At 41.9% G+C, this 25093-nt stretch overlaps 1 protein-coding gene across 1 annotated transcript in view; it reads right to left on the bottom strand.

Annotated features, from left to right (window-relative positions):
- MLH1 (mutL homolog 1) overlaps positions 1 to 25093 on the bottom strand; it is a 55597-nt gene that overhangs the window by 23475 nt on the left and 7029 nt on the right. The window contains 10 exon segments of the mRNA XM_017866575.1: positions 921 to 1291; positions 6458 to 6611; positions 9265 to 9358; positions 11660 to 11772; positions 14145 to 14230; positions 14376 to 14421; positions 16980 to 17071; positions 18810 to 18882; positions 21375 to 21448; positions 24864 to 24962. Of these exon segments, the coding sequence (XP_017722064.1) occupies positions 921 to 1291; positions 6458 to 6611; positions 9265 to 9358; positions 11660 to 11772; positions 14145 to 14230; positions 14376 to 14421; positions 16980 to 17071; positions 18810 to 18882; positions 21375 to 21448; positions 24864 to 24962 (1202 nt within the window).

The following is a 25093-nucleotide window of genomic DNA, read 5'->3' as shown; positions in this document are numbered from 1 at the left end:
CATTAAATAAAGAATATCCACCTTAGAGATTTTGTTAAGTAATGTCTTATAGTACTTGCAGAATGTACACTGGAAGTGCTCAAAATCAAATGACAATCTTTATTATTATTATTATTCCTGCTCCTTTTCTCCAGCTTTCTTTCACCACTAGCCCACATACTTCAGGGAGTTTTTTTGAAACGGAGTTTTGTTCTTGTTGCCCAGGCTGGAGTGCAATGGCATGATCACGGCTCACTGCAACCTCCGCCTCCGGGGTTCAAGTGATTCCCCAGTCTCAGCCTCCCGAGTAGCTGGGATTACAGGCACATGCCACCATGCCCGGCTAATTTTGTGTTTTTAGTAGAGATGGGGTTTCACCATGTTGGTCAGGCTGGTCTCGAACTCCTGATCTCAGGTGATCCACCTGCCTCAGCCTCCCAAAGTGCTAGGATTATACGTGTGAGCCATGGCACCCAGCCAGGGAGTTTTATAAATTAGCTTCAGAACATGTGTTTTTTCCTGAAAAAAAGTGAAAGCAGCTTTAAGTAGGATGAAAAATAATCCTCCAGATATGTTAGGCTTCTCTCTCCAGCCATTTCTGGTGTTGAGGCTCTATCAAAATTCTTTACTAAAAATAAAAGATAAACCTGCTTTTTTTCTGGTGTGTTTATTCAATTGAGCAACTATTCCACAGTCTGAAGTGTTTTTAACTCATGCTTAGAACTGTGGACATTTAAGTTATTTCGAAGGACATTATGGTGGGTGACTCTCAAGTTATGGTCAAAGGCAGACAGTGGACAAGGCCACAGCACCATTTCAGAGGATGCAGAGGGCAAGTCAGGCAGAGAGAACATGCAAGTGATTCATGAAAAGCCAAAGTTAGAAGGCAGTTTTATTAGAGAACAAAGGAGGCAGGCTGCACTTTTCTCAAAAGGCCATACCTGGGGTTGCTGGAAGTGGGTCCTCTTTTATCTGACATTTCTGAAGTCCCCTTTGTCGTATCCCCCTTCAGGCTCTGATTTTTGGCAGCCACTTCAGCAGGGGATGGGAGTTCAAGCATCTCCTCATCTTCCTGCCTAGCCCTGCCACTAGAAATATCTGTTTTATCCTCTGGAACAATGGCCTGGGGCTGACTGGACAGGGGTTTGCTCAGAGGCTGCAGAAATGCATCAAGCTTCTGTTCCCGGGAATCTGTACGAACCATCTGGTGGGCAGAGACCTTGTCACTACTTCCAGAAGTAGAAGAGGAGGTCAGACTTGCTGTGGATTTAACCATCTCCCCAGAGGGGCCAGCAAGTCCTGGTAGCAAAGTCTGTATCAGAAAAACAAAACAAAACAAAAAAAAACAAACATATATACATATATATATAGTGGAGAGACTCAGAATAAGAAACACAGATACATAGGTCCCCAAATGGAGCAGTACTAAGAAAGAAACTAGAATGAGGTATAATTATGATTGTTATAGAAGCAATTCTGCCCAAAATTTGAAGTACAAAAGGTTTACAGGTATAAAATTCAAGAATTAAGCAAAATACTTATAATCTTAAAATTATCTTGAAATGGAAATATCAGTGTAAAATTTTCATACTTTTGTCTGGGGGGATGCTGCCAGAAGACTTTTTATTGTGATAAAACACATATGAAATTTACCATTTTAACCATTTTTAAGTGAGAGCTCAGTGGCATTGACATTGTTGCGCAACCATCACCACCAGATATCTCTAGAACTTTTTCATCTTCCCCAAATTGAACCTCTGTGCCCATTAAACAATAATTTCTCACTTCCCCTTCCTCCCAGCTCCTGGCAACAACCATTCAACTGTTTATTTTTAAATACACATATTTCCTAGCTCTGACCACTGGAAAGGCCTAAAAGTAATGACTACCCAGTAGCAATGAGGACTCCCAGATCCCAAATTATAGTCTCTAAATACCATTTCCCACTAAAATGAACTATAGCTCCTTGGAGAAAAGGCCTATTCCAGGGCTTGGGCTGGAAAAGTAGAAAATGTGCCTGCAACATCGTCTTGTCAGAAACAAGGAAATTATCAAGACTAATGGAATTCGGTCAAAAGGCAGAGGGCCCTAACTCCAAGGGCTTGGTTCCACTGGACTAAGATGGGATAATTTGAGCATCAAAAAGAAAAATGACTATAATTGATTAAAATGTGTTGCTCTGTTAATAGCTATGACAAAACACTGAAAAAGCAAAAAACTGAAAGTGAGGAGGGAGGAGATGGAGAGGGAGGAAATAAGAGGGGAGAAAGAGAAGGGAAAACATCATTAAACACCACTGGAAATTACTAGGACATCATTCATTCCTTTGAAACTTGATAGCTAGAGGGATATAATTCAGCATTTGGTCTTACTTTCTAGTAAGAACTGTACTTCAGGACAACCAAATAGCTATAACAAGGGAAAGTTCTTCTATACGAAAGAATTACAGTCAATACAGAAGAAATGATAAAATCAGAAAATCATAATCTTGCAATCTAATGAAATAACTGATTCAGGTAATGGTCATCAACGAAAGGTGAAACCATTAAGCTACATGTTGATGGGTAAGTTTACAATGAGGGAATCAGGCTGTCACGAGCTGAACCCACTTATGAATCTTATCACCAAAATGACATAACAAGACATTATGCACCTCCTGCTGGGGTATATTAGGAAGTATAGGGCCAATGGAAACAAAATGGTACAGTGACTTTTCTAACTTCAAACAGACTTAAAAGATTCTTAAGAATAGTTATGGTAATTTCTGCTTCCCAAAACGCACCTGTAAATTAAAAAAAATATATATATGTATCTACACGTATAAACTTAATATACGTAAGTATGTATACACTTAATATTTGTTCAATATGCATATATTTTTGTCCAAGGTTTCCAGCTCATAACTCCCATAGTCCTGTTATAGTCTTTTGTTACAATGTTGGGGTGCTGTAGGCCTCAGAAGTTCTTAGGAAACAGAATTTCTCTACCTTCTCCTGCTTTCCTTTCACTTGCCCAAGGCAGGACTCTAATCTGATTGTGGGTCATAAGACACTCATTCCATAGGGGTCCTGCCCCATATCCTGGAGGAAAGAATGGCCACAGAGAGGCCAAGAAAAATCTGAACAAACAGGTCTTACTGAGTTTAGACCCCTTTATGTCCAATCATATTTCGACACAGTTGTCCACGTTTCAATCATTCCTGCCTAACGATGTCTCCATAAAAGGCCCAAGACGACAGAGTTTGCGGGCTTCCGGAGAGCTGAACACGTTGATGCTGACAGGAAAATGAACAAGAACTCATCCATGTGCTGGGAGCCAAGTACATGGGGACAGAAGCTCCTGCGCTCCAGACCCTTCCAGACCTAGCTTTGTGTATCTCTTTATTTGGCTATTTATTGGTATCTTTTTAAATCTTTGTAATAAATCCAGAAAACTAAGTACGCATTTCCCTGAGTTCTATGAGCCACTACAGCAAATTAATAAAAAATAAAGTGGGGGGTCTTGGGAACCCCAACTTGAAACTGGTCAGAACTTCTAGAGTCCTGGACTTGTGACTGGTGCCTGAAGCAGGAGACTGGGGGCAGTCTAGCGGACTGCACCCTCAAACTGTGGGATTTAATGCTATCTCCAAGTAGACAGTGTTGGAATTAAATTGGAGGAGACCAGCTGCTGTCCACTGTGGAACTGACTGCTTGTTTAGTGTGTGGGGAGAAACCCCCACATAAGTGGTTATAGAAATCTTCTGAGTTGATTGTTGTTATGGTGAAAATTGGAGGAAAAACACAGCAACCAAATATGATGTGTGGAATCCCCAGGGTTCCTCATTTCCACACCAAATGCATTCACTGCAAACCAGGGCTTCTGATGTACCGGCCATGATCAGTGGAGTACAAGGCACAATCTGAGAAGCAGAAAGATGGTGGCTCCATGGGCCAAAAAGTCAGGAGCCAGTGTGACCTGCTGCTGGCAGGGAGAGAAGGTATTCTGATAATCCATGAAAACAGGGAGCAGCAAGGAGCCAACCAAGCTGGTGTCAAGCACCAACCGACAGGGGCAGGCCCTCTGATCCTTCTGAAAACACACTGGTCAGGACTTATGCAGAGTTCCACCAGAAAAAAAATGTAATCTAACAAAATAAATCTGACTAACCCAGGATAAGACAAGGAGGCATGCTGAGAGGTTCTTTTCCCCATGAAGCCACAGACTCTATGATCTCTGGCAAACCCCTTGGACCTCAACTGGGACAGAGCAAATGGCAATCACTCTGTGCTAGGCAATGTGCTCTCCATCTTCATTTCACACTTGGGGACTTTCTTCCCACTCCCCACCAGCCAAACCATTTCCAGGTCTTGGCAATTCTACATGCTCAACTATTAGTGAATGGGGCTACTTCCTGTGTCTCAAGCCCCTCACCACTTCTCCCAAATCATTGTAGGATTCCATCTTGCTCCTCTCCAGTCCATTCTGATATTGCAACCAGGGAGCTCTTCATAAAATGCAAACAAGATCCCACCCATTCCCATCAAATTGAAATCTAAACTCTTTAATATCCTGATGAAAACCTTTCTATTTGGCCTGAATTCTGCAGCCTCAACTCCACCACTGCCGCTTGTCTTAACAGATCCATACTCAGACTCCAACACAGCTTAACCCCAGCTGCACATGACAGTACCTAGGGAGGGTTTTAAACAATCCTGATGCCCAGACCCCACTACCCAAGAATGATTTATTGGTCTAGGCAGGGCCCAGACATTGGAAATTTCTAAGTTTCCCAGGTAATTCTAATGGCAGCCAGGGTAGCGAATACTGGACCCATTGCACTCAACTTTCAGATCCTCAAACACATATTCTCTTGCACCTCCAGGCCTTTATCCTTGCCATTTCCTCTGCCAGAAACACTCTTTTCATTCCCCCTCCCCTTTGGGTCCCAGGCTCCATGTCTCTTCCCTCCCTTTCCTAACTGACCAAGTCCAGGACAATGGCCCCTGCTATTATTCTCCCGAGTCTATTTTTCTCTCCCATGGGACATATTCTCTAGTAGTCCGTAAGCGCTTCTGTGGAAGGCAGCAACATCTATGCTGCATCCCTGGGCACCCAACACAGTGTGTCTCAGATACGATTCTCAATGCACATGTGCGGAGGGAGGCAGAATAAAAGGAGCAGTAAAGGGGCACTGAGCTTAAGTGAGCAACGGGAACAGGTATCAAACCAACTAACAGTTACTGGGTATTTCTTGTGTATCACAGTGCTCCAAGAGCCTTACTCACGCTAGACACGTTAACCCACTGGGGGCATGTGTGGCCTCATCTCATCCATGGGCACTAGAAGGCATAGGGACTTAAGGCCTCTGTAAGACCCAGGGCTCATGTTGGTAGCAGGAGTCAATCAATAATGGAGGAACAAGGGTTGGTTTCCAGACAGAACTTCTTCCTCCCACCTGCCACATATCCCTTTCAGGTCTGTCACATATCCCTTTCAGGTCTCACCAGTAAGAACCTTCCTCTTTGCATCAATAATCTCCAGGTATTGGGGGGTCCAAGGTTGGTGGGGTTGCTCTAGCTGGGTTTAATCTCACCGCTTGGTGCCCATGCCACTTCCATCTAGATTCTTTCCAGGTAGGTAACTGTGAGTGTCCTTCTGAGAAGCATTCATCTGCTTGGGAATTTTAAGTTTTCTGTGAAGCAGGGTCTCACAGAAGTTCAGTTTCTGCTTCTAGGATCCAGCATAATTTAATGCAGAAAATATTTATATTTCTATTTTGTAGTTTCAGTGTGCTTATGATGAACATCTTCACCATGATTAAAGGGCTGTTCACAATCACATCATCTCAGAACCAGGAGTATATTGGAGAGCATTTTATCCAACCTGCTTATCTTATAGACAGGAAAACTGAGAACTCAGGTAAGTGAAGTGACTTAGAATAAGAAGTACTTAGAAGCCGTACCAGAGACTTTCTGTTCACTGACTGCTTGTAACTGTCTCTGGATGTGGGGATGATCCATTCCTCCATTACTGAGGGGCACATGGAGGCCAGGGAAGGTTACTCGCACAGCTGGTAACCCAGGTCTGTCCAACAGTAGAGCCTCCGCTCTTTCCACTCTTCCCACTGCCTCCCTGGGGTCCAGCCCCTCCACTGTGCCATGTGTAGGTAGGAGTAACCTCCTCCTGAACATCTAAAGTGAAGAGTGCATTGAAGAGGCACCCTATTCTGTTTTCAGACAGCTCGTTTTCCTAGGAAGTTGGTCTAAGGTTCCAGATGGAGGCAAAGTGAGGAAGTGAGCTCAGACCTTATGACTCTAAGCCTAGGAACAATAGCACAATACCTTTATAACTAGGTTCAAAGAAGAAAATGTTAAAACTATCAAGGTAATACTTGCAAAGAAAGTTCCTAAGTAACAGGCAAACATCTGGGCTCTCATGTCTGGCAGGGCACATTTCAAAGGCCCCAGAGAAGCAGCTGGATGAGAAGCGCCCTGACCTGGGTGAAATACATCCTGGAGGAATTGGAGCCCAGGAGCTTGCTCTCGATGTGCTGTTGCACCCGCTCCAGGATGCTCTCCTCGTGCAGGAAGTGAACTTCATGCTTTGTGGGGTGCACATTAACATCCACATTCTGGGGACTGATTTCTAAACTGGCAGGAAAATAAAAGAGAACAATTACCTTAGATAGTGGGAGGGGGAGAAAAAGCCCACATATGGCACATATGGTGTATGTGGTGGCCAGAAGATTTGAGGAGGCCAGATGACATAGTGGTCAAAACCTCAGGATCGAGTCTGAGTGTGTTCAAATATTGGCCCTACTACTTTAGAGCTGTGTAGCTTTGCATTAAGTTACATCATCTTTCTTTGCCTCAATTTCTTCATTTGTAAAGTGGACATAACAGAATTACCTATATCACAGGTTTATGGTGGGAATTAAATTCATGCCAACTGGCTGGGTGCAGTGGCTCAGGCCTGTAATCCCAGCACTTTGGGAGTACGAGGCAGGTGGATCATGAGGTCAAGAGATCGAGACCATCCTGGCCAACATGATGAAACCACGTCTGTACTAAAAATACAAAAATTAGTTGGTGGCACATGCCTGTAATCCCAGGTACTCAGGAGGCTGAGGGAGGAGAATCCCTTCAACCAGGGACTCCGAGGTTGCAGTGAGCCGAGATCGCACCACTGTACTCCAGCCTGGCGGCGGAGCAAGACTCCATCTCAAAAAAAAAAAAAAAAAATTCATGCCAAGTGCTTTATATGTACCTGCCACATATGTTAACTGTAATTACTCTCATTTTAGAACTAGTGGAATTTCTTGTGTGACCTTGGGCAAGTCACTTAACTTCTTAGGATCTGTTTTCTCATCTGCAACCATGAATAAGTAAGTCCTCTATTATGTGAGGAAACAATATATGCAAGAACACTTTCTATCCATAAAATGTAGTCGTAAAAATCAGTTTAGAGACTATGCCAGCTATCAATTTATTGCCTCAGCTCCGAGTCCATCTTTCATTGCTTGCTCTGTGATAATGGAGGTTTGCAATGTGAAGCTTTGCCAGTAGAAGGTGCCAGAGGGACTCAGCAGGAGAAAGGGGTTTCTATGCCAGGTTAGGGTACACTCCTATCAGACTTCAAGTTCTTTAGCACAAGTGGCCAGCAGCACGTGTACTCTTCTCACGGGCAGTTTTTCCCAGCATCCCCTCAGAGTGGTACTGGGGAGCGCCTCATTGACTTTACCTCGCAGCAAGCCAGTTAGTTCTCTTCAACAAGGTATGCATCTCAGACAGTATGTGGGGGAGTGTGGTGAGGGGATGCTATCTCAGCCCTAGGAGGAAATGGTTGTTCTTTATATCTGCTGTTCCTATGTCTTATTACTCTATTCTCTATTACTCTAATCTCCAGTTTGTAATTCTTTATTCATCTATTCAAATTGTTGCATGGTTTCTATCTCCTGTTTGGACCCTGATTAAAACTAACTTTAGGCCAGGTGCAGTGGCTGAGGCCTGTAATCCTAACACTTCAGGAGGCCAAAGTGAGAGGATCACCTAAGGTCAGGAGTTCGAGACCAGCCTGGCCAACACGGTAGAATCCATCTCTACTAAAAATACAAAAATTAGCTGGGCGTGGTGGTGCACACCTGTAATCCCAGCTACTCGGGAGGTTGAGGCAGGAGAATTGCTTGAACCTGGGAGGCAGAGGTTGCAATGAGACGAGATTGTGCCATTGTACTCTAGCCTGGGTAACAGAGCAAGACTCCATCTCAAAAATAAAATAAAATAAAACTACCTTTAACCACAATTTTTATGCTCTCCCCCTTTCAATCAAAATGAAAACAATGATAAATTAGGATAATTAGGACATGAAATAGACAAATTAGTAGCAGAGCCAGAAATAATACAAAGAAATACTCCATAAGTCAGCTCTGGACTGTAAATTCCTTTAGAGCAGGGGTACCTCACATTTATTCTGTATTTCAAATACCTACTATGGGGTTTGGTCTATTTAATGCAAGTGCTAAACTGTATGACTGCTAAACTAATTACATCAACATCTGGGCAATCAACAGTGGATATTTTAAGACAAGAACCTCCACAGAGCAGGACATAGTCTTTTTTTTTTTTTTTTTTTGAGACGGACTCTCGCTCTGTCACCTAGGCTGCAGTGCAGTGGTACAATCTCAGTTCACTGCAACCTCCACCTCCCAGGTTCAAGTGATTCTCCTGCCTCAGCCTCCCGAGTAGCTGGGACTACAAGTGTCCGCCACCATGCCTGGCTAATTTTTGTATTTTTAGTAGAGACAGGGTTTCACCATGTTGGCCAGGCTGGTCTCGATCGCCTGACCTTGTGATTCACCCACCTCAGCCTCCCAAAGTGCTGGGATTTACAAGTGTGAGCCACCATGCCCGGCTGATTGTCTTTTATGGAAGAAAAACAGTAGCTGTTGTGGCTTCCCAACTGACCCCAGCAGAAGTAATAGTTAGAGCCTTCAGAGCACATCTGTTTCCACTCTGCCCACAAGCTGTCAGCACCTCCTGATGGGCTGAGGCATGGCATTCCTTTTTTTATTGCTAACAGAGCCTGGCATATAGGAGGCTCTTAGTGAGGTTCTGCTAAATTAGTGAATAAATGAAGAAAAATTGTGCCTTGTACCTGTAAGAAGGGACAGAACATCCTTTTGCCAGTGGTGTATGGGATTCACTCTGATTGTACTATTAGCATGCTCATCTCTTTCAAAGAGGAGAGCCTGAGAGAACATCTGTTCCCTGTGAGTCTTGGTTGAGGAGTTTGGTACTACATTACCTGAGGTACAGGAATGGGTGTGTGTTTTTGGGCAAGTAGGCTGCATACACTGTTTCTATGGCTTTTCTCAAGGAAGTTGATTCTACCAGACGATCTAAACAATAAAAAGAAAGCAACCAGTTCAAAACTGTCCTGAGGGGTGAGGTCACAGGTGTACATTCATACGAAGTCATGAAATCACCTCAGGAAAAACATTTCTGTAGCGATACGCACATCACATCCCCAGGAAGAAAGGTGCACCTTTACCTGTCACCACTTCCCAGCCCAGTATCTTACTATCAGCTTGGGACTGTTTTACTTCAATCAAGTAACAGAAAACATGATAAGGCAATACATTCTCCCTCCTCACTTCCCTTTGCCCCCATTAGCTCATGTGGACTAACTGTGCTCTTGCTGGGCACAGTGCGAAGTATGATGTCAGCCCTCAGACTTTTCATTTGGCAAATACATACTGGATATCACACACACCAAGTGCTGGGAGACAACATGCTGATAAATAAAGCAATTCCAACCCCAAGTGGCCAGCACTATTATAGAGGTATGTGTGCTAAAAAGTGAGCCGAGAGAGCAACTAACTTTGCTCAGGAAGTTCTGACGGTGGAGTAGCCATAATGAGTTTTCCAGAATTTCGGGCAGTACAAGTGTCAATGCATATTCAAGGTAATTTAAGAAATGAGGCTAGTTTGGAGAGGATAGAAAGCAATAAAGGCAGAAAAAAATAAGACTAAAATCAGAGGAAGATGTATTTTCAGGAATCACAGCTCTCCTTTCTCTCTGGACAGATTTTAGATGACCTGCTGATTATCTGTTGTCCTGTGTTGTTGTAGACAAGGATATATCAAATCTTTTTATTTCCAACAGGAAGAGTGGTTGTGACTTTATCAATGAAGAGACTAACATCCTTTGAGTGCTCACCACATCCATGGCCCCACCATTAATGTCACTGTACTCTGTAACATGTGTCCTGACCACACAGGCCTGGAGCAGGCATGGGCACCTGACAAAAGGACAGCTGGAGCCCCTGTGCTGAGAATTCTGAACTTGAGATGCGCCAAAGAAGTGTTCTTTTTCTCTGCCACCTGAGTGTGCCCGCACAGTGTAGATAAATGAATGGCATGCATAAGAGCTCGACCTTTCTTTGCTACTGGGAAGTTGGTATTGTGAACACATAAGCTAATCATAATGCAGGGCTGTGGTAAGCAGCCCCATCAGAAACACGGACAGAGGAGAGTCAGAGAGCACCTACATTGAATTTTTTGTCTGCTTTATAGCCAGCATGTGTGTTACAAAGCAGTTATTCTTCATGGTTAGGAAAAAAACTACTGAAAAACATTTTCTGAGCCTTGATTAACACAATCTTTGTTATATGTCAGGGGTAAGTCCTTCCTAATAAAATAGGAAAATCCCTGCTAATAGACATCAGTTTAACAGAATGTGTTTGTAAAATGATTGGCTCTGTCCTTACTGTTCCTGTATTGCTTTGAACAACTGCTGTAAAACTGCATATTTTGAGACATTTACGACTGGTTAGCACTCTAAATGGAAGAAGGGAATATTCCATTTCCAATAGCAAACAAAACAAAAACTGTAAAATTATTATTAAATGCTTTAAAACAAAGGTAAGTAATCTATAAGATAAAAATGATGAAAACTGAAAACACAGAAATGGAAAGATTCATCTTATTTCTGGATGGAAAACGAAAAATTCAGACTGTGTTTGAGATTATTTGTTGTTGCTAGGTCACCACCAAAACCTTGTAATAAACAATTAAGTTATAAGGAGCAGAATATAAAATAGCATTTGTTTAGTAAATAACAATCATGTAAACACTATGTCAGCAGAGAGATAAAAACTGTAAAGGAATCTGAGAAATATCCTAATTAATTTAGTTAATTTCCTCCCTAATTTTTAGAACTCCTCTTTATATCATAAAGCTCATTCTTTAAAAAGGAAAATCTCAAGTATCTTAGCAATTTCTTTAATGACAATGCCTATACCTAAGGTACTCCTTTTCCGCGTCCTGCTGTGCAGTTTCAAATAGTGGCCCTTGATCTCTTCCAGCAATGTTCTGGCTAGGATTTGCTTGTAAAGACTCTGACACCATCAGGTGAGGAAGGTGTGCTGGCTCACAGGAGCCTGTTATGCCCTCTCCTGGACTTCCTCTTAGAGGTGAGAACCAGACTCCAACAGTCAACCAGCAATGAGCACATGTGGGAGGGCTAAGCACAGACTTAGGACAAAAATTATACATGCTTCCCAATAAAACCAAACTTGGCCATGAGGTTTCTCCATGTTTAATCAAACCTATGGATCAGAAATTTTTCCATGGTCCCATAAAATTCCCTGTGGGTGTTTCCTGTGAGTGGATTTCCCATGTGGTTCTTTTTCACTTACGGTTGATGAAGAGTAAGAAGATACACTTCTTCACTGAGTAGTTTGCATTGGATATGTAACCATTCATTTTGAAGGCTAGGGTTTTATCCTCACATCCAATTTCTATCAGTTCTCTGGTTAGAAAAGAGATTCCGAAGCTTTTGGAAATACTCAAAACTCAAACATTACAAAAGAATCAGAATTTAAAAACACAAAGTTCCTTCCCATAAACTAACTTTGTGAAATGAGGGCCCCGGAGACTTGGTCCATTTGAGGTCCTCCTGTGCCTGTCCATTCATCCATCCATTTGTCTGTTCATTCATTCACCCAGCCACCATCCCATCCATCCACCCATCCATCCATCCATCCATCCATCCATCCATCCACCCACCCACCTACCCACCCACCTACCCTACTCGGTCAGTGTTTTCAAGCACCTGTGCTATGTGCCAGGTACTGCTCTAATTGCTAAAACAGAACAATGAGTCCAAGCTCTGAGACCTTATTTTGCTGAAACTTCAATGTATCTTAGTAACCAGATCCCAAAGGTGAGATTCCAAGAACTTACCTCCGCTGAATTACTTACTATACTGAATAGCACCACAATGTGGTTCTACAGTGTGTGGTGTTCCCAGGAGTGTCTATTGGGGAGGGAAGGTTAATAGGCGAAAAAGACGTCCTCAGACAAGCAACACTTATTTCTGTCTGGAGACCTTCCGAAGAACTAGTCCCTGTCTGGAAAGCTCTACTCTTAACCTATTGGTACCTAGTTAATTCCTATTTATCCTTCACATTTCAAAAATTATTTCTTTCAAAGAACCTTTTCTAACGATCCCTTTCTCTGACCCTACAGAGTTTCTCATCATGTCCTTTATTTTTCCATTGAGGCATCAAGGACAATCTGCTAATGAATGGCATAATTATTTCATGTGTCTTTCCAATTGAAAAGTCAGCTGAGGGCAAGCATCATTTCTTCTTGTCTTCTTTGTTTTCTAATATATCCCTACCATATAGCACAATACCCAGGAAATAGCAGACATTCAATAAGGGTTTGCCGAATGGCTGGTGGAAGCTTTTTATGCAGTAATGTGTGGTCTGAGTGTCTTCAACGGAGGGTATGGCTTGCAGCACTTCCCATACACACTGAACCAGCAACTCTTTTTTGCCAAAATGCCTCAAGAGGCTAGTGTTCTGGAAGCCTGCTCTGGGAAATGCTGCTCTAGAGGATTTCTAATCTTGTACAACCCCTAAGATTTCCCAACAACTAATTCTGATCTTAAAATCTAGTTAAAGAAGCTCTGAAAAGTTACACTGTACAAGCAGAGCTCTCCCTTCGCTCTGGGAGCAGTTTTAAAAAATTCATTCATTTGCGATTAGAAAGAAAATAGTAAATTAAAAGCAAACTATTTGTTCCTTAGTCGGCTTAGCTCAAAGAATAAAAAATTTGTCCTTCAAAGTAGAAACTGGGCTCTGGAATGACTGCTGCTGCTTTTCAGATTTCTGGGAAAAGTGAAAACAGGAGCTGTCTCATCCATATACCTCCCATATATGGAAGGGTCTCAGTATTTTTCCCCTCAGATTATGATATAGGCACTTTGGGCTTTATAAAGTCCTGAGACAGCTAGGAATCTATGATGGAAATGGTGGTTTTTATATGCAGAGAGGAGCACTATGAGGAATCCATAATGCAAGCACCTTCCCCTCTTACGTTTTTTTTTTTTTTTTTTTTTTTTTTTTTGAGACAGAATCTCACTCTGTCGCCCAGGCTGGAGTGCAGTGGCACGATCTCGGCTCACTCTGCAAGCTCCACCTCCCAGGTTCACGCCATTCTCCTGCCTCAGCCTCCTGGGTAGCTGGGACTACAGGTGCCCGCCACCACGCCTGGCTAGTTTTTTTGTCTTTTTTTTTTTAGTAGAGACGGGGTTTCACCGTGTTAGCCAGGATGGTCTCGATCTCCTGACCTCGTGATCCGCCCGCCTCGGCCTCCCAAAGTGCTGGGATTACAGGCGTGAGCCACCACGCCCGGCTGCTTTTCTTGATAATGAAGATTTAGTGACACGAATCTGGTCTTCAAGGGCAGGAAATATTTTATTTGTCTTTATATCCCTAACTTCTAGCACAAAGCCTGGAATATCAGAGGCAATTAATAAATGTTGAATGATAAATAAGTGAAATCCTAAAGTGATGATACTGGAAATACAAGGAAAAGAAGGAGCATTGGAGGATAAAATAATTCTACTACACTACAAATTTTTTCAAGACTAAGACCTTGAAAGAACACATGATTCACGCCACAGCATCTAGAAGGTTACATGCACCCAGGAAGTGTCGATTACATGAAATAAGAACTCCATTAACAAATCTGAAGCATAAAACAAGCCTGTGTATTTGACTAAAGCAAATTCTTAAGGCAGGTACTATCTTGAAAGGTTCCAAAATAATGTGATGGAATGATAAACCAAGATAAGAAATGTAAAAGATTTTTTTATACAGGTTATCGACATACCGACTAACAGCATTTCCAAAGATGGAGCGAATATTGTCCACAGTTGAGGCACTGGGTAGTGTCCTAACATCAGCTACTGTCTCTCCCTGCTGATAAACAAACAGCAGAAGACACAAGGATTTATTGTCTCACGGTTGAGACTAAAACATCATAACCCTATCTCCACCAGCGAACTATTAAAAATCCCTTCTTCTTTTCGTAAAACAAAACCATCTCCCATAAACCAATAACTTACTTTTTTAACTGAAAACTAATGCCTGCATTGTGTATTGAATACCTGGAAAAGAAAACAAAGGAGTAAGAAAAAAGTTGCCAAAAACACACACTAGATGGCAGAGCCCCCTAGTTTTTTTGTATTTTTTTTTAGTAGAGACGGGGTTTCACCGTGTTAGCCAGGATGGTCTCGATCTCCTGACCTCGTGATCCACCCGCCTCGGCCTCCCAAAGTGCTGGGATTACAGGCGTGAGTTAAATTTAAATAAAATAAATTTAACTAACTTATTTTAGTTAAATAAGTTAGCGGAGTTGAGTAATCTAAACAAAGGTGCACATAAAGAAAAATATCTCCATACAGCCTATTAATACTTTACCCACAGAAAAATAAACCAGCAGAAACTTCATAGAGACATAAATGCTAAATGTGACTGAATCAAAACACAGGCTCCTCTCTACTTTTATAGGTTGCTGATAGAATCAAGGATATCATACCACAATCTCTTTTTTATTTATTGTTATTTATTTTTGAGACAGAGTTTCACTCTTGTTGCCCAGGCTAGAGTGCAATGGCACGATCTCGGCTCACTGCAACCTCCACCTCCTGGGTTCAAGCGATTCTCGTGCCTCAGCCTCCGAAGTAGCTGGGATTATAGGCGCCTGCCACCAGGCCCAGCTAATTTTTTTTGTACTTTTAGTGGAGACAGGGTTTCACCATGTTGGCCAGGCTGGTCTCGAACTCCTGACCTCAGGTGATCTGCCCGCCTCGGCCTCCCAAAGTGCTGGAATTACATGCGTGAGCCACCACATTCGGCCCACAATCTTTTCACTTTCAGTTTTATTTTCAGAGTGTCCCAAAGGTCTGGTTTGCCTCAAGGACACCTTGAGAAGCTAGCTCTAACAAGCCCTGCTTTTACTCTCTCTCAAAGAGTCCTCATTACGCCCTCCTTCTCACTGGCTTCTTCCTGCCCCTGGGTCTTATTCCACTATCTCCCAGCCTTTTCTTGGTTGACAGTCGTTTATTTCTCTTTTCTCTAGGAAACTTGTGAACCCAAGAATTGTGCCTAGCAAAATGCATTTATTAAATAACAATGTTTCACTTTACCACACCTAGAACCAAAACAGTCAACTAGAACTCCTTTATTTTTAGGAGGTAATGAATATTCTGACACTGATTTATAAAATTCCAAGAAAAAGCAAAGACACTTGATGTATAAACCTGTGTCATTTTATTGAGGTGAAATGTTTGACTCATTTTAGATTTTTTTAGAAATACTGAAAAATGGGCCAGGTGTGGTGGCTCATGCCTGTAATCCCAGCACTTTGGGAGGCCGAGGTGGGCAGATCATCTGAGGTCAGGAGTTCGAGACCAGCCTGACCAACATGGAGAAACCCCATCTCTACTAAAAACACAAAATTAGACGGGCATGGTGGCGTATGCCTGTAATCCCAGCTACTCGAGAAGGCTGAGGCAGGCAAATCGCTTAAACCTGGGAAGCAGAGGTTGCGGTGAGCTGAGATCACACCATGGTACTCCATCCAGCCTAGGCAACAAGAGTAAAACTCTGTCTCAGAAAAAAAAAAAGAAATTTCGAAAAATGGCCAGGCATGGTGGCTCACGCCTGTAATCCCAGCACTTTAGGAGGCTGAGGTAGGTGGATCACCTGAGGTCAGGAGTTTAAGACCAGCCTGACCAACATAATTAAACCCCCTCTCTACTAAAAAGAAAAAAAAAAAAATAGCTGGGCATGGTGGCATGTGCCTGTAATCACAGCTACTCGGGAGGCTGAGACAGGAGAACCACTTGAACCCAGGAGGCAGAGGTTGCAGTGAGCTGAGATTGCACCATTGCACTCCAGCCTGGGCAACAAGAGTGAAATTCTGTCTCAAAATATATATATATTGAGGTGAAATGTTTGACTCATTTTAGATTTTTTTAGAAATACATATATATATATATTATATATCACAATCAATGATATGTGGGTTCGGAGAGCCTATACTGAAGCCATCTGTACCATGTGTACCAGCAGAGTAAGTCTATCATGGATATAATGTTTTCATCTGTCCTGAATCCCTTCTCCTTTTTCTGGTAACAGCCTCTCATCTTCCTTTGGGAAACTACCTGTATTCCATTCTATTTGATATGCACCCTTAGTAAGACTGCCAATCAAGAAACCTTCTCCCCATAGATATGGGCACATGATCATCAAATGCACTGTTAAGTAAACTGACTCCAGAGCAAAGTCAGGAAAAGAATGAAAACAATTGGTGTACAGTAATGACATTAAGTCCTAGAGGCACCCTGGTTCTTAGTCTCTCCAAGGGGCAACTGCACACACTTCATGTTGTAACTCCTAGCCTTCCACTAAATTTCTTTTTAGCTCAAGTTGGCTAGAGTCAGTTTGTTTTGCTGCCATCAAAGAGCTCTCATTGATCTAAAGACCAATTGCTCTTTCCTGGGGAGATGAGAGAAAGTGCAAAATTGGTGGCTAAACCTTGACTAGAAATTAGTTTTACTTTTCACCATCTAGCTCAGCAACTGTTCACAATTTATGAACACTAGAACATATTACCTTGGTGACAAATCTCAGAGACCCACTCCCAGATTTTGGACTGTACCTGCCAACAATCTCCAAAATTTTCCCATATTCTTCACTTGGATTTTTTAAAGCTTTTCTCCTCGTGGCTATGTTGTAAAAAAGGTCCTCCACCTGAACAGAAGATCAATTTTTCTTGTAAATTCATAGAAGTATATGAAAATACAACCCAAGATGTCCTAGCAAAAGCTAAGTCTTAAGATAGTGAATCCAATTATATTTACCAACCGCTCAGTTCTAAGAACTGACTGAGGCCAGGGATAATATAGCATTAACAGAAGAATTAAAGGACATTTTTCCTGCCTCCCACATTCATTCACAGATTTCTCAACTATGCACTGGGGGCCATCTTTGTGTCAGGGTCTTTGCTTTGTGCAGAAAATATGAAGACAAAGCATGATCTTGCTCAGAACAGTACATGATTTAGTGGGACACGTATGTAAACTGAGAAGTATAATTTCACATGGTATTCAAAGACAGGCCGGGTGCAGTGGCTCACGTCTGTAATCCTAGCACTTTGGGAGGCCAAGGTGGGTGGGTCATCTGAGGTCAGGAGTTCGAGACCAGCCTGGCCAACATGGTGAAACCCTGTCTCTACTAAAAATACAAAAATGAGCCAGGCATGGTGACACATGCCTGTAATCCCAGCTACTCAGGAGGCTGAGGCAGGACAACTGCTTGAACTCAGGAGGCAGTGATTGCGGTGAGCTGAGATCACGCCACTGTACTTCTGCATGGGCAACAGACTGAGACTTTGTCTCAAAAAAAAAGATATTTTTCAAGCTAATAATAATCACAAAATTTCTTAGATCATTTGAAGTTCTTGGAAATCACACTGTGGTCACTATGGTATAAGATCTCTCTCTTTCTTTCTTTTTTTTTTTTTTTGAGACCGTGTCTCACTCTTGTTGCTCAGGCTGGAGTGCAGGGCCGCGATCTCGACTCACTGCAACCTCCGCCTCCCAGGTTCAAGCAATTCTCCTGCCTCAGCTTTCCTGAGTAGCTGGGATTATAGGCACGCGCCACCACACCTGGCTAATTTTGTATGTTTAGTAGAGATAAGGTTTCTCCATCTTGGTCAGGCTGGTCTCGAACTCCCGATCTCAGACGATCCGCCCATCTTGGCCTCCCAAAGTGCTAAGATTACAGGTGTGAGCCACTGTGCCCAGCCCAAGATCTCTCTTAACATGTATTGCAAAACACACATTTTTTTCTGCCTCCTGCCTGCCTCGTCACACCCAGGATTAGGCAGGTTACAGTGGACTTCGAGAAGATATGCTCTAGATGGGACTTGGGTGGAGGGGCAGGATGCATAACATGACAGCAGGGTGCTTTGTGGAATCACAGAAGGGAAAGAGACCAACTTGAGGCACTATACATAGGCAGCATGATGGACTTTCTCCCAGCTAATGATATAGTCATATGTCTCATCAGACACCCTTTAAGTCAAGAGGGCAAGTATTCTTTGCTTCATTTGATAGATGAGAAAACTGGGGTTAAGGGATGTTAAGTGACTTGCCTCTCGACATACAACCACTGAGTGATAAGGCTGGGCTCTAACCCACGCCTCTGGGGTCAAGCTTAATCTTCTTTCAATACCAACTACCCTGCCATTGATTTTTGCCATCCCAGTGAAGAATCTCCTAGCCCTTAAAAAAGACAAGGAGGTCGCAGGCTGCCATGCCACAAAAGCCAATAGTCATTTATCTTGTTTAGAGGATGATATCTTGGGATCTGCATTGACTAGTGCAAATTCATTTTATTATTACCCTGAAAACTCAATTTTAATTTTTATTCCAATATTTATACAAACAAAGCTTCAACAATTTATGCTCCCATGTACCATTCTTACCGTGATCTGGGTCCCTTGATTGCCAGCACATGGTTTAGGAGGACCTTTCAGTTTTCCATCCGAGTAACTTGCTCTAATGAGAAAATATAACAAATTAATATCCAGTAGAGAGATAGATACTAATCCCAAGGGGAAAAAAGAAAACCATACCAACAACAGATTAAAATATAGCCATATTATATATTGTCTTAATTATTTATCATTTTCCTGTTTATCTCTCCACTACTTCCATAATCATTTGAATTTGATTTTTTTTTTTTTTTTTGAGATGGAGTTTTGCTCTTGTTTCCCAGGCTGGAGTGCAATGGCGCAATCTCAGCTCACTGTAACCTCCGCCTACCAGGGTTGAAGAGATTCTCCTGCCTCAGCCTCCCAAGTAGCTGAGATTACAGATGCCCACCACCACACCCGGCTAATTTTGTATTTTTAGTAGAGACGGAGTTTTACCCTGTTGGTCAGGCTGGTCTCGAACTCCTAGATACACCTGCCTCGGCCTCCCAAAGTGCTGGGATTACAGGCATGAGCCACCACACCCAGTCCTTGAATTGGATTTTTAAAAATATCTGTTTTTCTAGCAAATGTTCCTATTTACTTGCTGAGTTCTAAGCTACCAAACAATGGTTTTGCCACTGCCTAAGTTAACAGTAAAATTTTTCAGTAATTCTGCAATTATTTATTGAGGAGCTACCATGTGTCAGGTCTGTAGAAGCCCTTGTAATAAAGAAAGATCTTGGGGACGGGTGCGGTGGCTCACGCCTGTAATCCCAGCACTTTGGGAGGCCAAGGCGGGTGGATCACGAGGTCAGGAGATCAAGACCATCCTGGCTAACACAGTGAAACCCCATCTCTACTAAAAATACAAAAAATTAGCGGGGCATGGTGGCAGGTGCCTATAGTCCCAGCTACTCAGGAGGCTGAGGCAGGAGAATGGTGTGAACCCAGGAGGCGGAGCTTGCAGTGAACCAAGATCGCACCACTGCACTCCAGCCTGGGTGACACAGGGAGATGACGTGTCAAAAAAAAATTAAATTAAAAAAAGAGAAAGCTCTTCATCTAGTGATGCATAGACTTTTTACCTAACTGTAGAACAATATGCTAAGTGATCTACAGAAGGGTCCATTCAGCCTGGTGGGAGTGAGGGTGAGTAAAAGCATCCCAGAGAGCTGGCAATTCATCTGTTCTTTATAGAGAGGAATAATTTCAGGTGGAGACAGCAGGAAAGACCATCCAGGAAGGCAAAAACAAAAATGAAAGCATAGAGGCTTTAGAATACATGGCAGCTGGGAATAGGCAGAGAGACGGGGCTGGAAAGGCAGACTGAGAGCACATTGGAAGGGGCTGGTTGCCAAGATAATGAGTCTATTTCATCCTGCTATGGAAGGGGAGCCATTGTAGTATGCAGGGGCATACTATAATCTAGGCTATCTAGGAAGGCACTAACTCACAACTCTCTCTTCAGTTAGTGACAGGGGATTCTAATATTATCAGCCCATCTAGATCTAGGGCAATTATAATTCATAGAGAGCCAGACACCCCTAGCATTAATGTTGTGTACTCTGAAATTTCCACCTTCCATTACTTCACACATTTATCTGTTGAGGAAGACTGAGAAACAGACAGAACTACCCTTTGTTGAAGATATTTTCCCTTTTTTATGTATTTATTTTTTAAGGGTGGAGTACAGTGGTGTAATCATAGCTTGCTGCAGCCTCAAACTGCTGGGCTCAAGCAATCTTCCTGCCTCTGGAGTAGCTAAGACTACAGATGTACATCACCATACCCAACTAATTTTTTAAAAATTTTCTGTAGAGATGGGGTCTTGCTCTGTTTCTCAGGCTGGTCTCAAACTGACTTCAAGCAATCCTCCCACTTCAGCCTCCCAAAGTCACAGGCAAAGTCACTATACCCAGCCTACTTTCCCTTTTAATCTACAAACAATCTGTGTGATTTTAAAATTATCTTTTATTTTGGCATGAATTTGGTACTCCTACCAGTCTTCAACTAGTGAATGGCCAGTGCTTACAAAAACAAAGGTGCGATTTTGTTATCCTGAATCCCGTTTTTGTTCTGTTCCAAGGCCATTCATCAGCTTCTGAAAACTGTGCCAGCATAACAGATAGCCAGCAGCTACTTGTGGGAAAGCAAACCAGCACAGGCATACACAGGTGGTGGGAGCTGGTGGCTCAGGAGCCAGCTAAGGAAACATGAACCTTTAGTATCCCAGCCACAGCCCTCTAATCAGTCCAAAGCAATACCCGAACTGAAGGGCAAAGGGGCAGAAATTACATCAGCAGCTACCATTTACTTAGAACACCTATGTGTAACAGACACCTGGCTAGGCACTTGTAATATGTTATATCATATCTTTTAAGAATCCATGAAATAAGAGTATCACCTAATAATCATCGTCGTGGATTATCAATTTATCAATAGGGAGAAAAGAAAATGTACCCAAGATCTCTGCCAAAAAAGATAACACTGGTGTTGAGACAGGATTACTCTGAGATCCAGGCAAAAAATACATTCAGGATTAATATATATGAATAAAAGAAGGCAGCACTATACCTGTATGCACACTTTCCATCAGCTGTTTTCGTTGTAATAGTAACATGAGCTACATGGCTTATGCTGGCCAAAGCCTAAGGAAGAAAAGAAAATAGACTGAAAGAAAAACTCACTGCTGGGTCACCCACTATCACCAATAGACTGAAAGAAAAACTCACTGCTGGGTCACCCACTATCACCTCATCAAAGGCAGAGGTTATCTGAACTGCCTCTTCCATTTTTTATTAATATGTGGCAATGATAAGCACTTTGCTCACTCACTTTGATGACATGCTGAAAAAAAAATGATCAAACAATCTGTAGCATAATTACTAGAACAAGTGAAAAATGTATTAAAAGTCCAAAACATTAATGTGTTAATAAGCAATTGTGTTCAGGTGGTAGAACTACAGGCATGTTTAATAATATTCTCAATGAAGTGTCTTCTAGTACTTTTCAAAACTTGCCTTCAGAAGTGGGTACAGGAATCACTCCAAATAGATAGTGTTTTACGTTGTTACTCAAAACTGCTTTATATAAGCAATTATTCATTTAGAAATGTAAATCTGAAATTATGCTATTAAGACAAAACAAATTTTAAAAACCCATGACCATTTTTCCCCTTTATAACCAAGATTGGTCTCTCAGACTTTTGGAATCTGTATCTTTTTTCACAAGAAGGACATTACAATATGTAAAGGTGTAACTCAGGAACTGTGCTATGATGGGGTCTGTGTGACAGCATCTCATTAGACAGTAAATACAGCTGTGGCAAGTTCAGTTCACTGAAAGGCACATAGGTCAGGCTCAGGGATCACCAGCTGGATTTTCCTGGTTTATGTAATTGAGCTAATTTGCATCATGAAAAAACATAAGGCCAGGTGCAGTGGCTCACGCCTGTAATCCCAGCACTTTGGAAGGCCTAGGTGGGTGCATCACCTGAGGTCAGGAGTTCAAGAAGAGCCTGGCCAACATGGTGAAACACCATCTCTACTAAAAACACAAAAATTAGCCAGCTGTGGTGGCATGTGCCTGTAATCCGAGCTACTCGGGAGGCTGAGGCAGGAGAATCACTTGAACCTGAGAGGCAGAAGTTACAGTAAGTGGAGATTGTGCCACTGCACTCCAGCCTGGGCAACAAAGTGAGACTGTGTACCAAAAAAAAAAAAAAAAAGTAAATGATTTTGAGACCTGTATAAGGAAAGACATGAAAATGCAGAGTAGAACACAACATCCCACCAGGAAGACAGACTGCCATTACACACGGCACAGCAGATGGTCCTGCTGCTTCAGAAGCCTCTTCCCCAGCAGTGGAGCCAACTGGACAGGGGCACAGACTCTGGAGTCAAACTGCCTAGTTTCTAATCCCCACTTTGCCATTTTCTAATCCCCACTTTGCCATTTTCTAACTGTGTCCTCTGGCCTTGTTTCCCTCATGTAAAACTGGGTAACAGCAGAACCTCTGTAGAGTTACTGTCAGGAGTAAGAGTTAACACAAAGTGCTGAGAACCATGGCTGGTACACAGAAATCCCTCAATAAATCTTCCCTGTATAATTATAGTGAAATAATAGCCACAAAGATAACCTACAGCTAGGCGAAGACTCCAGGAGGCCATGGGCTTGGAAAATGACCCAGGTAGCTGCAAGGCCAAAATGAAACTGCCTTCCTAGAGTTTGATCTAAGGTATCCTTAAAATCAGGGGCAGTCTCGGTGTAAACCAAGTCTTAGAAATTGTCCCTTCTTGGAATAATCGAGTGGTCACTGTGAGTAAGACGATACATGAGACCACCCTAGTTTGCTGTAAATTGATCTAAATTACAGAGACTGAATCACACTTGCCTTTTACTTTTTAAAAATTAAAGTAATACATGTATATGATAAAAAAATTCAAACTACTGAAAGGCCAAAAATGAAAAGTAATAGCCTCTTTGACTGCCCAACCCCATCTTCACTTTCATTCCCTTAAAATAACTACTGTAAAACAGTTTCTCTGGTCCCCTGGAACCTCCATAGAGGAACACAGCCCTGCCAAAACCTTGATTTTAGCCTAGTGAAGCCTAGTAAGACCCATATCTTCTGATCTCCAGAACGGTACAATGATTAATTTGTATTGTTTAATGCCACTAAATTTCTGGAAATTTTTTGACAACAACAGGAAACTAATACAGTTTTTAAAATATATATATTTTTTACCAAGTAATGTTATTTCTATAAATTTATCCTTAGGAAACAATTAAATGAAACACAGTATACCTATAAGAATACTCATCAGAACCTTAAACAGGGCCAGATGCAGTGGCTCATGCCTATAACCCCAGCACTTTGCAAGGCCAAGGCGGGCAGATCACTCAAGGTCAGGAGTTCAAGACCAGCCTGGCCATCATGGCCAAACCCTGTCTCTACTAAAAATACAAAAATTAGCCAGGCATGGTGGTGCGCGCCTGTAATCCCAGCTATTCAGGAGGCTGAGGCAGGAGAATAGCTTGAACCCAGAAGGTGGAGGCTGCAGTAAGCTGAGATCATGTCACTGCACTCCAGCCTGGATAATAGAGCAAGACTCTGTCTCAAAAAAAAAAAAAGAAACCAAAAAATAAGAATCTTAAACAGGAAAAAAAGTCAAAGAGCATAAATGTTCAACAAGAAACTAAACAAACTATAGTACATACAGGTAACAGAATACTATGTAGCCATTAAAACTTAGATAGGCCTATACTTACTGGGTAGAAAGACATCCATGAGGAAGTGAGTCACAAAATATAAGATCATATTTTATCCTTTTATATTTTAATCTGTTTTCTAAATCATATACTCCTATGATATGTCATATAATTTTACCCACAGATACTTTAGGATGTATCTTAAAAGATAAGGACTCAAAAAAAACCCCACGACAATATTTTTATACAAAGATAATTCATAATTTCTCCTTAATGACATCAAATAGTCAACCTGTATTCAAATATTTGTCTCAAAAACAAAATTTTGTATAGTTTACTCCATCAGGATTTAGGTAAGAGTCATACACTGGACCAGGTTCATATGCCCCTTAAATGTCTTTTAATCTACAGGTTCTCTACTCCTTTCTCTACTCGTTCTTTCCCTGCCGTCTATCTGTTGAAGGGAACAAGTCTTTTTTTATGTAGTCTCCCAATCTCAGAATTATTTACCACCTTCCTTGTCTCCTATATTTTTCACATATTGGTACTTAGATCTAAGTAATGATAAGATTCACATTTGATTTTTTCACAAGAAAACTTCATCGGTGGTATTGGGTACTTCCATCAAGAGACATATAATATCAGAGGTCTCTGTAGGTAAAATAGTTTATTTATGAACAATTCTCCATCTTAGAAAGTTAAAAGTTCACTAACTTTGTTCAGATTTGCATACATTTAACAAGCAAAAGGTACCAAACCTTATTTATCTATGTTGAGAAATAGATACTAACAAATGACAGACAGTGTCATCACAGGAGGATATTTTGCACATTTCTTGAATCTTTAGCTTACCTCACCTCGAAAGCCATATGTAGAAATACTGGCTAAATCCTCAAAGGACTGCAGTTTACTCGTAGTGAACCTTTCACATACAATATCCAGATCTTCTTTCTGTTAGATACCAAAAAGATGAGTAAATAATTATGTTACTCATTTTTCCAAATCTTTTTGAATTCCCATTTTCTTGATTTAATCCAGGAAAAAAAATCCTCTTAGAAGAGCTTTTTTGGCCGGGCGCGGTG

This window comes from Rhinopithecus bieti, unplaced genomic scaffold, assembly GCF_001698545.2.
Source record: "Rhinopithecus bieti isolate Rb0 unplaced genomic scaffold, ASM169854v2 scaffold_2432, whole genome shotgun sequence".
In the NCBI taxonomy this organism is placed as follows: Eukaryota; Metazoa; Chordata; class Mammalia; order Primates; family Cercopithecidae; genus Rhinopithecus; species Rhinopithecus bieti.
Note: the sequence above shows the minus strand (reverse complement) of the source record. Positions and strands in the feature narration are given on the sequence as shown.